The sequence below is a fragment of the Taurulus bubalis genome (assembly GCF_910589615.1).
Source record: "Taurulus bubalis genome assembly, chromosome: 7".
NCBI lineage: Eukaryota > Metazoa > Chordata > Actinopteri > Perciformes > Cottidae > Taurulus > Taurulus bubalis.
Genome location: NC_136595.1, coordinates 6275550 through 6292319, shown reverse-complemented (window position 1 = coordinate 6292319; position 16770 = coordinate 6275550). Strand labels below are relative to the sequence as shown.

At 43.9% G+C, this 16770-nt stretch overlaps 1 protein-coding gene across 2 annotated transcripts; it reads right to left on the bottom strand.

The window, feature by feature from the left end:
* Nucleotides 1–1434: 1434 nt before the first annotated feature.
* On the bottom strand, nucleotides 1435–11383 carry b3galt2 (UDP-Gal:betaGlcNAc beta 1,3-galactosyltransferase, polypeptide 2). 2 transcript variants are annotated; one of them, XM_079221351.1, is made up of 2 exons: nucleotides 11272–11383; nucleotides 1435–3770 (listed from the first exon to the last, which is right to left on the bottom strand). In XM_079221351.1, the coding sequence occupies exon 2, from the start codon at nucleotides 3422–3424 to the stop codon at nucleotides 2096–2098; it is 1329 nt and encodes a 442-aa protein (XP_079077477.1). In that variant the 5' UTR covers nucleotides 3425–3770; nucleotides 11272–11383; the 3' UTR covers nucleotides 1435–2095. The 2 variants fall into 2 exon arrangements, with proteins under 2 accessions (XP_079077477.1, XP_079077478.1); XM_079221352.1 differs by lacking the exon at nucleotides 11272–11383 and adding an exon at nucleotides 11073–11099.
* Between the last annotated feature and the right edge of the window lie 5387 nt (nucleotides 11384–16770).

Sequence of the window (16770 nt, the reverse complement as noted above, 5' to 3'; positions counted from 1 at the left end):
TTTGCACTGTGCAGTTTATCTGAGATGAACATCTTGATATTCTCTCTCTCCGCTGTCTTTACCTTTCAGCCTCCTCCGCCCTCAAGACCCTTCTGCGTAGTGATTATCGGCTTAAAATATACCATTGTGTGAACTTTACCCATTCCACAGCTCCCTGAACAGAATTGCTCAAACGTGTAGGTGATTAAAAAAAGAAGAAGACTTTAACAGATGTGCAGGAGACCCGGCTCTCCATTAGTTTATTCAGATTTCCTTAATCTGATGTAGGCTATTTCAAGTCATCACCCAATTTGATGTGCTCTTTTTGTTGGTGGCCCTGAGCACTTTGGCGTGGATTTATTTATTGCCTCCCTCCATCCCAACGCACACACACACACACACACACACACACACACTAGCACAGGCAGTTCCATCTGGAGTAACACTGGCAGCCTTTCAAAATCATATGCATTCATTTTTAATTAAGATCTAAACTTGGGTGTTTTGCAGCCGAATATTTAATGTTACCAGGGGACACTGAAGGGTTCGATGTATAATTCATTTATCATCACTCAGCCTGATTGTCTTCACGTCGTTTCTACCTGACCTGAACTTATCTGAATGTTTCACTTTTTCTATTTGTAAGTTAATGCATTTCCCTCAAGGTCCACTGAATGCAATATTACCTCCTATTAGCGATCGGTGGCTATGTTCATAGAGAACACACATTATTTGCCTGGTTCGTTCAGAATTATGTTTTTAGATCGGCAACAACGCAACCACTGGTAGTCATAAAAGTAGACACAAAAAAAGAAAAAGAGGTGAGCAGAGAAGTCGAAGCACTCGTAGCCCTTTAAGCCCTCACCCTAAACCCTAATCCTATTTATTGTTTGAGTTGTGTTTAGAGGTTGTACATGGGGATTATATATTATTGTAGCCCTGAATTTTATGTTTAATTTGATACTTAACATGTTTTTTGTTTTTTGGGGGGGGATTTATACCTTTTTTTTCTTCTTGATTTGTAACTTGTGACCTGATATAAAAAGGTCCCTTTTGACCCTAGGGCTCAAAGAATACGTGATCACATCTCCCCCGAAACACAGGACATGTCAAGGATCTGGTCTGTAGTTTTTTAACTGGTGATTCACTAAATAACTTAAAGGTCCCATATTGTAAAAAGGGAGCCTTTTTTTATTTTGCTTAGTAAATATTGTGAAAGTATTGAAACGCTCAATCCACAGCCCGTATTCAAAAACTGTCCCTTTAAAACAAGTCACAGGGACATTGCATGGTGTCCATGCCCTATATTTGCTGCCCATGGCTTGTGTATACAGTAATGATATTTAAGTAGTTTCCAGATGAATCACACAAACACAAACACACACAACCGCAAACCAAATGAGTTCAGTACATTTAATTGTTAATTAATTCATTGCACATTTGCTCAAGTGCGGTCATACTCAATGTAAAGCTTTAAAAAATACAATCTCAGTCATCTCTGACGTGACATGAGTGCTTTCATGTAGATTTTTTTAAAACAAAATACAGTATATGACAGATAAACCTTTTCTTCCGTGTTGTATTCTTTGATAAATCTGTAAAGTAAACACTGAGAAACAGGGCAGCATAACTGGTCAACGTCAAAGACACTTTCATTCATATTTAGGTAGTGTAACTGTCGACAAAATACATGTGCATTTCCCTTTGTCTGTGTAAACACAATTGTGTCTTAGTAATTTTTCTATTCTTTAGATTTGTAGACATACCCCTTCGAGGAGAGCCGTCCCATTGACTGTAGCAATAACCCTTTTCTGTTGGCACCTGAATGATCACAACCACCACTCTGGAGCAGCAGCACCTTTGTGTGCTCGCTCTACATACGCATACATGTCCTTCAATCTTCCCTTTTAGAAATAGTTTGACAGGTTTACAATACTTAACTTTTTTTTTCTCAAATTAAAAAAATAGTTTGGATCATTGACTGTACACAATACCAAAAACAATGTGCTTTTCCCCATATAGTGTATAGTGCTGAGTTCGATATGCCCTCCATCGGCTGTAGTTACAGTGCGCCCATCTCCCTATTTCTAGAGGCGGGTGGTATTCACAGGTTGCATCAAGGAGGCCTCTCTCCATGAAACTTTCGGTGTCTGTACCTGCCGTTCTTTTCCTTCGCCACGTTGATGCAGGCGTTGTGCTTGTTGCTCTGCAAGTGGTTCCAGTACTTGATGAGTTCGTTGGGGTGGAACTGATGGGACGTGATCAGGTGGCTGTACTTACAACTGGAGTAAGACACCCGCCAATGGTTGAAGAGGAACTCGTTGGGTGGGGGCGCTGGGTCGATGCGCAGCTTCGCCAGGCAGATCCCCACGTACACGTCCTCCAGGTGCAGCCTGCGTATACTGAGCGAGGCCTGGTAGATCAGCTCGGCCATGTCCCCTGAGAACACGTACCCCGTGCCCGAGCAGAATATCGGGTAGCGCTCACTCGGGTACAGCTCCGGCGGCATGTACCACTTGCTGTCCTTGTTTCGGTTCGGTGCATAGCCCCTCATCAGGTAGCCGGTGAAGTACCGCTGCTTGGGCGGCAGCTCGGGCTTCAGCAGCTTCTGGATGAGATACTCTGTATTGACAAACATGTCGCTGTCTGTCTTCATCACATAGGAGGCGTGTGGGCAATAGGTGGCCACCCAGTTCATGCCCATCAGGGTCTTAATGGTCAGGTTGTAGTAAGTGTCCTGATAGTCCTGTTGGATGATGTCGTGGTGAATGCGGCTCTCTTCCTCGATGCTGCTCTGGAGGTAGGTGTCTGAGCTCTTCCCTGTGCCGAGCAGGAAAAGGCGGACGAACCCCAGGCCCATTGCTATGCTCTCGTTCCCCCACGTCTGGCGGATGGCGTTGCGGGCATCGGCCTGGCCGGGTTCCGCAGCGATGAGGATGATGAGGAAGGGCATGCTGTCCCTGCACTTGAAAGGCTCGTTCAGGATGTAGCGGTAGGGCTGAGCGCTGAGCCTCCCTCCCACACCCATCTCCTGCTGTAAACTGTTGTTGGTGCTCATAGAGTCCCCGAGCCCCATGACGCTCATCCTGGCTCCTCCCCCTCCTCCTCCACCTCCCGCTGTCTCCCCCGCTGCCCCGTCCGCCTGCTGAGAGCTGAGGTTGAGCAGAGGCTTTGGCGCCACGTACCCAGTCTCCCTCCACAGGCTCCTCAGGGAGCTGCTCTGGTTGGCTTCTCCCTTGGGGCTGCGGAAGCCCCGGACGGTGTAGGCCAGCGGGTTCTCCCGGGGTCCACTGCGCCCTGGCAGCCAGTCCTGGTGGCTGAAAAATAAGAAGAGGGTGAAGAGCAGAGCCAGCGAGAGGAGACCGGCAACATGGGTCCGGAAGAGCGAGCGCTTGACGGTCCAGGTCATCTTGATGGGACAGCAGTGCCGCCGTCTCCACTGCATGGTGCAGATCGGGTTCGCAGGAAGCTGCTGCTGGAGAATGGGCGGCGGCGGTCACACACAGTCGCCTCAAACATGTGGTTGCCAACACTTAGAGGGTTATCTGAGCTGGCAGATGGCTTGTAGCGAGCCCCCTGGTGGAGTCAGGGGAACGTTTGAGCCCCCCAGTGCAGCTTGCAACAGGGTTGAAGGGGCTCCTGATGGCGCTAGGAAGGCGACGATTCTCTGGCCATGGAGGCGTCTTCCTGGCTCCTTCTTGGCGCTGTAGACGAACACAAGGTCATGCTCTGCAGCTTGTCTCCTTCAGGATATGGTCAGGGTCACCTCCTCTGTGTTTGCTCTCTTTTATCTGAAACGAAAACAAGAAAGAAACATGAGAAAAGTGTTTTGGCAGTGGTCCGAAAAGTACCGTTCGATTCACTGGCACTGAGCCACGTGTCAATTATCTGAGATGCAGATGTGTTTTTCATTCCACTTTTGGGGAGAGCCGAGCATATTTCTTGATCGTTTTATTCTTGGTTTGTTTTGATGCACTCAAGAGTAATTCTGAATTAATTTCTTACAGAGGCAAAGGCCCCAATTAATGCTTTCTGCGGCCGCACTACCACTATGGTAAATGGCACTTCTGTAAGCTGACTTAACATTTTGAAAGGAGGGAAAGCTGAATCAATAAGACAGCTTTGTAGCATCTTTGATTAGACAGGGACGTAGAAAAAAAGAAACAGCAGGCTCTGGGGATGTGGCTTTCTGAGGAAAGAAATGGGAGATTCAGAGAACACCGTTGCGAGCGGTGAAGATTGCTGCTGTAAATATTACTGTGCGTACAGTTCATCGGTACCGGGTAATAAAGGTGCATCCAGACGTGTGCCGAGTTTAACCTACATATGAGAGTAAATCAATCACACAGTAAACCCAACGGGGAAACAATGAGCACATTGTCCTATTACTTCACACAATAAAAAAGAAAATAAGTGCATGTCCTTGATCATCATGGACACATCTCACAGCTCTGAGTATGAAAAGAAATAGAAAATACTCAAATTCATTGTTGAAGCTATGAGCTGGCTGTCTGGTGCCGGGCATGGTGAGATTGTGGTCTTGCATGTCATTACTCAGCTTAATGCCTGGGGGCAGAAGTATAAATTGCAGGTTTGCTCAACGTGATACCGGCTAACGCTACACTGAGCCGCTTGGGCAAGCGAGTGTCATCAGCCCCCCGCCGCGCGTCGACAGCTAGGGAGGAGATGCATCTGTCAAAGTGGGCTTTCAGGGTCCGACGGGCTGTGGTGCCGGAGCCCGATCCAGCCTCCGGCAATAACGGCCTTCACCCGCCATTCACCTTCCACCTCCAGCTTATCAATGCATGCCTTCCGTCTAGTTGAGACCACCCGGGCTGCTCGATCTTCTCCCACGGGCATTAATGCAGACCGTGCCGGGAAACATGCACACAAACAAAACATGCGTCAAGGCAGACAAAATGTGACGCGAATGATTGCATCTGTGGCCCACGGGGAGTTGCGCGCCAAGGGAGGCACAGAGGCGATCACGTATGCGCACACTGATTCGCTAACTCATCGAGGCAAAACAATCAGTTTGCACAAGCACTAAAAGGTACTGTGCATCGCACATAATCATATGCACACCAAATACTGCAGTGCACACACAATCTATTTCTTTGTGTGCGTTCAGACCCACTCACATGAAATCGGCTGCAGATCAGACTTAATGGTACAAATAACAAACACACGGCACACAATGTCACTCTTGTGTCTACAAAAGATGGATGTGCCCATCACACGTAATTATATCCACACGAGAAACACACAGCATTACTACCAGCAAAAACAGATTATGCCAACAGAAACTTGCAGGTTGAACTCGTGAATATTAATGTAGCAGCAGTGCAAGTCTTGAATCCATCCATCCATCCCGAGTTTGTTAATTTACTGACTGCCTGCTCTGCCATTTTGTTTATTTGTAAAGCTTTTTAATCACTTGCGGCTAACGTAAAAAAAAATAAAATGCTACATGTTGGCTTCGTGTGAGGCAGACTTTCTTAACTTCCCATTTTAATTTCCTGCTATGTTTGCTCGTTCATCATGACAACTGGCAAGGAACACGATAACCTTTTCCGGGGAGTGTGCTTACCCAGCGCGAGCAATTACAGGAGAATGAGAGGGGCCAGGGTCGGCTTTGTTTTAAAGGTTAACATACTTCACATCGAAGCATATCCAACGCTTGAGAGATTCCTCCTGTCAATTAAATGAACATCTAGTTACGTGAGCTCTGATGAAGTGTGCACACCCAGAGGGGCTCGTAAACGCAAAAATGCACTTGTACACCGAATGACACACGCGTGTAATGGATGCCCACACACACCCGCACTCGTCACATGCAGACCACCGTGAATGGCTGAGTGTCAGACTTTGAGTGTTTTTTTTTTTTTTCTGCGGTTTTCAACGTTAATGTGAGTTTCACTGGGAGAACAGACATCCAGAGACATTTGCTGTTGAGCAGTTCCATTTAATCTGCCGATGCCTATCCTCATTAATTCATTTTCCTGCCTCCCATCAATGTCACTTTTATGCAAGCCAATTAGTTACACTAGCACTAATTAAAGCCCCAGCGATTCTGCAGCGGTCAATAATCAGAACGAAGGCTGGGATGGTGACACAGTGGCGACATACTAGGCATACATTAGAGTGTTTTTCTCTGTCACCATATCAGCCTCAGACGGGAGGAAAAACAATACAGTAAACGGAGCAGATAGGTTCCACGGTGAGGAATGAATAACATTCTCCCTGCTTTCTTTGTTTCCACGCCTAAACAGCCGGGCCCGTTTTTTGCCTCCACGTTGTGTGCAATGCATGCAAAACAAGCTTTGCTGATGTCGATGGGGATATGACCTTCATTCAGTGAGGCAGTGCACTTTGTGATAGTGACACATTTTCCTCAAGACACTTAACAGCTACGATTTGTGAGCCATTTAGAGTGGCAGTTCACTGAACTTAGAGGTTGAATTCTGCTTTATTGAAACAAGCCTGACTGCGTTTGTGTTTTCCAACTAACTGCCTAAAACTTTAGGTTTACTATAGTGGGGGGATTACCGCCAACACGGAACAGGTTATAGATACAGTTTTTTCAAATTGTTTTATTGTATTTTACAACTTAAGCCTTAACTGGCGTCTGTGATTTATTTTATTTTTTTCTCTCTGGATTTGAAATTGGTCATGCGGTTTGTCCATTTGATGCTTTATTGTAGTCTGGTGAGTTGTTATGCCCAAAACACATAGCCAGCACTGAGCAAGGAGGCACCCAGTTCTGTTTCTGTTTAATTTCAGACTATGCCTGGCTCTCTATTGTTAGCATTCCAGTTTGGAGGCAAAAACCAAACCTAAATCTCAAGCCATGTCTTTGTCTATGGAAACAACTTTATTTCACTCTAGTTTCACTGCCATTGTGCCTTGACCTGCACAGCAATGAGTTTAAAGAATTTCACATCCGCTTTTGTTCTCACAAGTTCATGCTGGGCTCATCTTGAAAAAGAATCTTCCAGGGTTTTCAATCCCCGGTTTCAGAGCACTCACTTGAAAGTAAAGAGACTGCTATTGAGTTCAAACATCTCCCCTCAATGTTGCTTCATAGTTGTAATGCTTTCTTGTCCAGGTCACTTTACTCCCCTATTCAGCTGCCTACTTTCTCAAATATCATTTTCTGACTGATGTTTATCATTGATTAGCTAACTATTGCATCTGTTTATCCCTTAATTTTAGCTAATTATTGCACCTGTTTATCGTTCCATTTTGCTAACTATTGCATCTGTTTATCCCTTCATTTTAGCTAACTATTTCACCTGTTTATCATTCCATTTTAGCTAACTATTTCACCTGTTTATCATTCCATTTTAGCTAACTATTTCACCTGTTTATCATTCCATTTTAGCTAGCTATTGCATCTGTTTATCATTCCATTTTAGCTAACTATTGCATCTGTTTATCATTCCATTTTAGCTAACTATTGCATCTGTTTATTATTCCATTTTAGCTAACTATTGCATCTGTTTATCCCTTAAGTTTAGCTAACTATTGCATCTGTTTATCCCTTAAGTTTAGCTAACTATTGCATCTGTTTATCCCTTAAGTTTAGCTAACTATTGCATCTGTTTATCCATTAAATTTAGCTAACTATTGCATCTGTTTATCCATTAAATTTAGCTAACTATGACAACTGTTTATCCATTCATTGAAGCTTACTATGACAACTGTTTATATATTACTTTAAGCCAGGGCTCTCAAGTTTTAAGGTAAGAGTGACATATCCTCCTCCTCCTCCTCCTCCTCCTCCCCCCCAGATACGTTTTTCTGATTGGCTATTCGTGTAGCCCATTTCTTTTTTTGATTGGCTGATGAGTGGCACCTCGCGGCAGAAATCCAGGGGATTCGGGGGAGCCGTGCTTGATTCCTCCATGGTGAGGGCAGCGCGACCAGGTCATGTTTGCGCGCTGCGGCACATTAAATAGCCTAGAGGTTTTTTTCAGCGTGAGAAATACGATGTGTGGCGGGAGGGCGTGACTTAAGACCGAAATGCGTGACAGTCACGCTCAATGCGTGACACTTGAGAGCCCTGTTAAGCTAACTATTCACAACTCATCATCTATTAATTGTAGCCAACTATTCCAACTGTTAATCCATTACCTTTAGCTATTTCAAGTAGAACTGCACCATTACTGATATCGGTGTGGCGCTAGACCGATATCAGTAATATCGGGTATCGGCGACAATGTGCATATCTGGTATTGAGAACCATTATCTAAATAACAATTCAGAACATTTAAGTATGCTTTTGTTCCATTTTGTTTTCCTAAACTAGGAACACAATGGATGCCTTCCGCAGCGAGGCATAGTAATTCAACACTGCGAACAGATTGGTACTCGGCAGATATCAAAAGTAGATCGCTCTCGATTTCGAGACTGAAAATATTGGTTTGTTACATCCCTAATTTCAACTGTTTATCCATTACTTTTAGCTCATTGAGGTGAATAATGTGCCACATGCACACTACTATTAACTATTTTCTTACTTCCCCAAGCAAAAAGACACAAAAGAGGAAGGAAGACTAAAATCATGCCTTAATTTTTGTTGACTCGGCAGGGATAACATTAGATGAGAAGTTGATCTACAGGAAAACAGATATTTGAAACCAATACAGAATGCCTGAGAGCCTTACTGCACTATATTCCATTATATCTTTATATGTTGAATTGCCATCTGTCTCCTGAATCTGGTCTTTTCTATTACATGTGACATTACCATTATACATTTGTGCATGAAGATTAACCAGAATCAAGGAAATGAAGTGTTTGATAATCAAAATGTCCTCATGTATCTGTTCCTTTAACTGCTAACTGCTTTCTGACTGGTTTTAAGGACTCTCGATCGGTCTCAGTGTTACACCTTCAAATGACTTGTTCTTTTGAGCTACTCCATACTTTTTCCACATAGCCCCTGGACACTACAGAAGCACAGTACAGAAGTAGATATATGTATATATATATAGTTGGATAATATAGTTATTAAGCATTTGCCAATGTTACTTATTTATTTATCTATTTCTGAATTATAACATTTGTATTGCAATGCATTTGTCCAGCTTTTGAATTAAACTACTGGGCAACATGTGACACTGTCCACTGATTCAATTTTGCTTTCCTTTGTTTGTGTCCATAGAGGCCGACATGCTTGAGTTCACTCTTTGTGGTTTGTTTATCACTCACATATTTCAGTTTCATCTGCTGAGGTTTCAAACGATCTGACAGCCCACAGCCATAACACAATGGAAATTAATCGAAGTTGTGGTGCTCAAAGCATTAACATTACCTCTTAAAAAATTCTGCAGCTACATCGCTTTCCAAAACCCAGTGCCATTGTTTATTTGGATAATAAGACTTATGTGTAGGCCCACAGTTTTCAAGACAACAAACATTTAGTCCCAATAAAAGGTTGTAAAAAGAAATAATAAGTTTGTTTCAGATGGTGTTCGGTTCAGCCTGATAGGAAAGGGCCGTTGGGGGGAGGGTTGTGTTCTCGCTAAGTGTTGCAGAGCAGATGAGTGACACTGGAAGGCCAGTTGTGTGTGTTTTTTTGTGCCCTTCATCACACACAGGCTGGTCAGATCTGGGCCAGGCCACTGGAGCCCCCATCAAAAAACAGGATCATCTAATCCCTAAAGGGTCAATTCATTCAAATAGCAAAACAACTAAATATTAAATATATATTATAGCAAAAAATATTTTCTCTCTAGCTCGTTCTCTGGTGATAGCAAGCCGTATTACCCCGTTCTGACCATCTCTGCCTCCACCGCAGTCAAATTGAAGAATGTATTTTTTTGGGATAGAAACTAGTTCCAATAAAAAACTTTTCAATGCGACATCCAGAAATTCATCAATAATAACAGGAGCTTTTTTTAAATTGTGTTCTCGATTGAAAGTTTTATGCTTTTCTGGTTTTGTGAGAGTAAACTGAACACATTTTGGTTTTTGAAAGAAGCTATTTGAAGATTTTTGGGAAACTGTAATTGCCATTTCAGATCAAACATAAAGTAGATTCATAAATGATAGACAGGGCAGAATAATCAACAATGAAAACAACCATTATTTAACCACTACCTGTGTTACGTGCAACTGTTCCAGGTTGTGAACACCACAAATATAATCCAATTCTCCGAGGCAGAAACCTCAGACGGACATCTCAAAACATTACCAGATTAACACAAAAGTGAGAAATACTTTGTTTAACACACAAGTCAAAGCCACAAAATGGAGATGTACATGGGTAACATTTAGATTAATTTGTCCTTTCAAAAAGGCTGTAACAAAGGATACAGCAGCGTCTTAAAAGTGGACTCAAAAACACAAGAGCCTTCTGGGAAATAAAGCTTTGGCAGCTCTGAGCTACTATAGCATGTAGTAAATATTATATGACAGTGGTTTTCTTCCACTCAGCTCGAGTGACACACAACCCTTCTCGTTGTGCTGCCGCCAACGTTGACCATTCAATCTCATTCTAACAGTTTTACTTTAGCCATAAAGCCCATAGCTGTGTTCTTCCCACCTCGACTCTTTCCGAGGTTGTCTGTTCAGACGCCACAGCAATAAATTATGAGGTGGTTTGAAAATTAGACCCTATTAAAGTTTCATCGTCTAGTGGGCAGAGCGAATGCCCAGATGGTGAGCTTAGCTGCTTTTTTTTAAATATATATCCATCTCAGCAGTTAGCATGCAAAGGCTTTCAGTGCCAAATAGCTCAAGCAGCTGGACGTGATGAAGTGGATAAAAAGCCCTGTTAATTGAACTGGATCAATGGGAACTCCCTGGCCTGTTGGCAGGTCCAACCAGGAGTTTTCCAAACTTGAATCTATGTAAAGGAATACAGTATGCACCGCTGACCTCTTGTTTTATGCCAGCGGTACTTTCAGGAATCTTTGATCTGCTCTGGGCACGGATGAGATAGAGAGAAGATATCATCAGCATTTACTCTTAAGGGGTGAATGTATAATACAAACAAAAGTATTCTTAATTTTCAAGTGGTAAGTCAGCCTTGAACTGACTGTCACTGCAACATTTTCAGAAGCCACTGGGGCTCCAAAAAGTACCTGATGGAGAGGAGATGCAGGATGCTGGGACACAAGAGGGAGGGCATATAGATGGATGTATTGACAGATGGATGGATGCAGAGGCGGCTGGGAAGGGTGGATGGCTGCTTGTAAGCCTAATGGAGGGGAGAGAAGGGCGGGGAAGGCTAAATGAATAATGAGGATGTGGAGGACTGACGAGACGTGCGGTGCTGCGTACCTCCTCCTCCCTCATGCTGCTGCGGCTGCTGACAGGGCTGCGGTCGGCAGTCGGAGTGTGTGAACCCCGGTCCCTTTACCCGACAACATCACGGAGACAACCCCCGCGCGTCCGCTGCCCTCTCCTCTCTCCTCGTCCAGCTCCCTTCTCCTGTAATCACGCTGACTCCCTTGGATGCGCTGCGTCCCTCCTCGTCCTCATCCCCACAGGCTCCAACGAACCTGCAGGTTTTTTGGGTTCTCCTCCCGCTGCGACTCCTCCTCTGCTCCCAGTGTCCGTTTACACACCACAGCCTCTAAACCTCACTTAATACACACGTGTTGTTGCTCCTGGATCTTATCCTTGTTCATCTGCCACACACAGGAGACGCGTTTTGGACGTCAACGTGTAAGGGGGAGAAAAGCGCCACAGCATCCACACGCGTGTATCCGGAGCGCGGTCCGCTCTGAGGAGGGGGCAGCGCGGCGCAGCAGCCGGGGAGCGACGCGTCCTTTACGGGCGGGAAATGAATAAAAATGAATATCCTCTCCCACCTATCACTGGGAAAACATGTTTTTTTCCCGAGTGCCGAAGGGAAAACAACAAAAACAACCAGTCGTATACTCGTTTTTGACAGTCCGCACCTTTTTTTGTTGTTTTTGTTTGCCTTCTCTCAGACTCTTTCCTTTTCGCTCCGTCTTGGACCGACCCCCTGTGTCGGATTTCCCAGCCGGGCAGCGCAGCTGTTGGCCCGGGGAGGCAGGCTGTCAGACACCGCTCTACTGACGGAACTCTAGCACGTCACTGCAATATTAGCGGAGCATCTCACGTGACTTTCAATGCTGCGTTCAAGTGGTGTGGGTGAAAACCCATCCTCCACACACACACACACACACACACGCACACACACACGCACACACACACACACACACACACACACACAAACATAAACGCGCGCGCACGCACGTACATTGACAAAAAAAAACGCCCCAGCTGCAAATATGTTCCACACACCGTTATAATTAAACCGTGCTAAAGGCACAGCCTGTGTGATTACTGATATTGTATTCTTGTTCGAGGCTATTATTATTGGACCCATTCAGAGAAACACTATATTGAAGAGTTATTACATTACATGGCAAGTCTCATGTTTGGCATGGCAACAGGCATTTATTTCGATAGGGCAATGAAACAGTTACAGTATTTTTTGTAATTGTATTGGAGCCTGCACATATAAACATGTTGAAGATACTCACATAACATTTGAAACAGAACTTTCTTTTGATATTTATGAAGGTAAAACTCTATTTTTTTCTCTGTTTTTTCAAACATAAAAACAAACATAAGCAAAGGGATTGTCGAAGGCCGCATGGCTTTAAAATTCAAGGACTGATTGATGGTCCTGCAGCGCAGCGAAATGCAAAGTTGTCGTCCATTTTTATGCCATACAACAAAACCGTGGCAAAACAAAAACAGCTGGGCATCTTAACATTAAAAATCTGACATCAAGGAAACATTGTCCATCAACTTTGACTATGTTTGAGCACCAAGCACAATTGATGTAAACAGTCCGCCTCCTCTCGTCCCGCTGGGGCTCTGTGCTTTGTTATTCTGTCCACCTGTCAAGAGCAGCGTGACCCGTGTCGCCCCCCGTGGAGCCGGATCTCTGCAAAGATGTTGGCACGACAGTCTCCAATCGCCCATTGCTCTGAGTCTTGTTTCATTCACCTAATCCAATCCCTGTTGATGTGAATATATCTGTCATAGGCCAGTAATCAAGACCAAAAGACAGTTTGCTGTTTGAGTAGAAAGCTGAACAGTGATTTAGCATTTTACACAGCCTTGTGGTCGCCGTACATACTTGTGGGGACTTGGGCCGCTACAGCAAACAATTACTTGCCTGTACTGTAGAGTGATTCCAATTTTCCAACGACAGTTTGGGGGAAATCCCTTTCCTGTTTAAACGGGACACTGCCCTCATGCACAAAGCCAGGTCCAATAAGTTTGGCGTTGAATACATTGCCTGGCCTGACCAGAGCTCCGACCCCATCCAACCCCTTCAGGATGAACTGGGAACTTGACTGCAAGTCATCCAGCGTCAGTGACCGATCTAAAGGAATGGTCTTGTGGCTGAATGTGTACACAAAGCATAGAGAAGCTCAAATAACGACACAGACAGAAGGAGAGTGAATTCATTCTCTGCCCAGGAAGAAATGACTCCTCTATGTATTGACATAGGTAATAGTTTGATGCTCAATGAATGCTCTGAATGTCATATAGAGAACCTTTAACTGTCAAATTAAGTAATATTTTGAAACAAAAGAGGAATGTTGGCGCCAGTAGGAAATTGTGCAGCTATATTGTGCAGATTGTTTCTTCTTTTGATCCATGAAACAAAACAAAAAGAACATGAATGTGAGTGTCCTGCGATGGCATACTTTTGCTATTGATTATAACCTGATGAAACATTTGCTCCTAATTACATCTGACTACCGATTAGGGACGCTACTGTCATAATTTGGTGGAATAACGGCACTATAAGGGTCTATTTTGAGAAAAAAATGAAAAAAAGAGGAACATTTGCCACAATGCCACCGCCCTGAAAGCCAAAGTGGTGGCATTCCCACATCTAAAACTCATTCCTCCTACTTTCCCCACACGCCCATGAATGCAGCAACACTCCTTCCTCTCCCTCCTCTCCACTTCCTCGGAAGCCATCCACCCAGCTCCCTCCTCTGTGGGTGGAGAATAAAAAGGGGATTTAACTCCGTGAGAGCATGGTGGCCAGTGGTTGTCTGGTAACAGCTGGATTTGCCTCCATTGTGCTCTTTGTTTAACCCCGCCTGCGATGTCGCTCGCTGGTCAGAACCTTTTAAAACACATTTCTTTGCCTTGTGTGTTACATTTGTAATGCCTCATTACGCACACATGATTACCAACTATATTTAGCATGCTTCCACATCCAGACTAAATAAAACCCCCCCACACACACACACACACGGAGCTCGACAGCGCTGACTCTCGGCCTCCACTACAGCATGAAGATGAAACCTGTCTCATTAAGGACTTGAACACAATGCGAGCCCCTCATCAGCCTTCAGTCATGTTTACTTTCATGCAACTCCAGAGACCGCTGTGTTTCTTGATAAGCGATGAAAGCAGCTCGTCTCCCGGTAGACGTGGAGCAGATGGAATCACGGCTCACGCAAAGGAAGCCGGCCTCTTCGGGGAAAGCGAGCCGGTGGGAGCAGCCCCCCCTTGCAGCACTGTAAATATTGTAAGGTAGCACCGCAGCGTAGGAGCCCAGGTGACTGAATAATTAATAGGTGCTGTGTCTTTGACAGATATACTTTGGAGGCCATTAGCTCGGCTACCTGGCCGGTGAGAGCATATTTGTCAAAAGAAAGTAATGCCGGGGTGGTGATTGATTTCCCGAGGCTGCCGGGTTAGAGGCGGCGCGCCTCTGTACATTAATATCATGTGGCATCTATTAGATAGGTGACTTCCTCAACGCGTCTGGCCCGGCTGCCCCGGCAAAGACCAGCCTATCAAGATTTAAATTGTCATCATTAATTGCCGGTGCTCAGGGAGTATCTTGGAACGCCACGTCTGCCTCTCAGAGAAACCCAGTCTGCTGCACACACACACACACACACACACACACACACACACACACACACACACACACACACACACACACACACACACACACACACACACACGTACTTTATTTCTTCCCTTAATGTCTATCTTAAATTACTCTGCCGCCATAATGTTATTCCTTAATAATGATAATTATGATGCATGAGAACTGTCAGGCTGCACCCCGCCTTGTCCCTTTTTTTTTTTTTTCAAAGAGATCAGGCCACCAATGGTCCAGCTCCCTTTTATTAGGGTCTAGGGGGCGACTCAAAGCTGACCCATCAGTAAAAAATGCAACAAAAAATAACAAATTGTTTTTAAAAAAAAGTTAGTGAATAAAATTGCTCGTCAATAACCCAAACATTACTTTACTGCCAGAAAATGGACCCCGACTTTATTATTATTGTTTTTATTGTTGTTATAAGTAGTAGCTTTGGTGGTGGTATAGATTAGTATTAGTGTACATAATTACCATTTTTATTATTGCTAGATTATATTGCATAATTTCTGTTATTTGCTCGTTTTTTATTTACTTATTTATTTCCTTTGCTTTCACATAGGTGAGACAAGACACGTACAAACACACACACACACACACACAAACACACACACACACACAAATCAATATCCCCTCATCCTGATAATCATCATTTTTATTAACTGTCTCGTATTTACTGTCCGTTTGTTGTGCCGTAAGTGTATTTTCTTTAGTCTTGCAATAAAAAAATTAATAAATCTCGATGCCTCTGCAGTCATTTTTCAGGAAGCGGATCGCAGCTCCAGTAATGTGATCTCCTTTTATCTCACAAAATCTAAACCCCTATGCCTTAAAGTAAAAAGTCAATAAATGAATGTGTGTGCTTTGGCAGGAAGTGAGGCGCGATTCACAAGATGTGACTGCTGTGGGAAAGCAAATAAAGACAGAGGCCACATTTCTTGAATATATTTTAAATGTTTGTTTTCTTTCAGACACGCTGCCCGAAAAAGTGAAAAAAAAGTATGAAAGTGCAGTTTCTTTCTCCAGTTTCTTTTCTATGCAAAGCAATGAGCTCACATAACAATGATTCACCATTTGCATAAAAAAAAACTGAAAAACCCTTTCACATTTGAATAATTTCTAATTTCTATGCTTTCAGTCATGGCCAATTCACCATATTGGCCAGTTCTGAAAAGAAATGCAAATAATGGACCGATTCACATTGTTAGTTTTCTCACTTTTTTTCTTCTTCTCTGTTCTAATTCTTCCAAAAGCACATTGTTCTGTATTTTACTTTTGCTTTTTCTTGCAGACACTGCTGCAGGAAGGAGAGGTTGGTTATCTCGACGCTACACCTTTAAAGAAATGCCGTCTCTGATGACATGCGAGCTGTTATTGCTCCTCTTAAAGAGTGCAGTCGTAATATCCCGTGGCAGAGCCTCAAGTGCAGGCAGAGATGTCTCTGTGAATATCTTGGCCTTCACTCAGGCTACATCCACACTGATACATTTTATTTGTTTCCAAGCGGCTCTGTTAAATCCTAGGACGTCTCTCAAAGCATTACATCGCTTCATGTCATATTAACTTGGGAGCTAATTATCGCGCAAATTTACACAGGTTTAAATGCGACTTTTATCACTTAATTCACAAGAGTAACCATTGTGTGGGAAGAAAGCTGATTTCGCTGACAGTGACGATTTCTTTGCACCTGACAGCAACACATTTCAAGTGTGTGTGTGTGTGTGTGTGTGTGTGTGTGTGTGTGTGTGTGTGTGTGTGTGTGTGTGTGTGTGTGTGTGTGTGTGTGTGCCTGTTTGGATAAAGTTAAGTAAATTATTTGCATATGACACACGAAAGGAATCATGAGGGGAAAAAAAAGATGCCTTCGGCCACATTAGCTA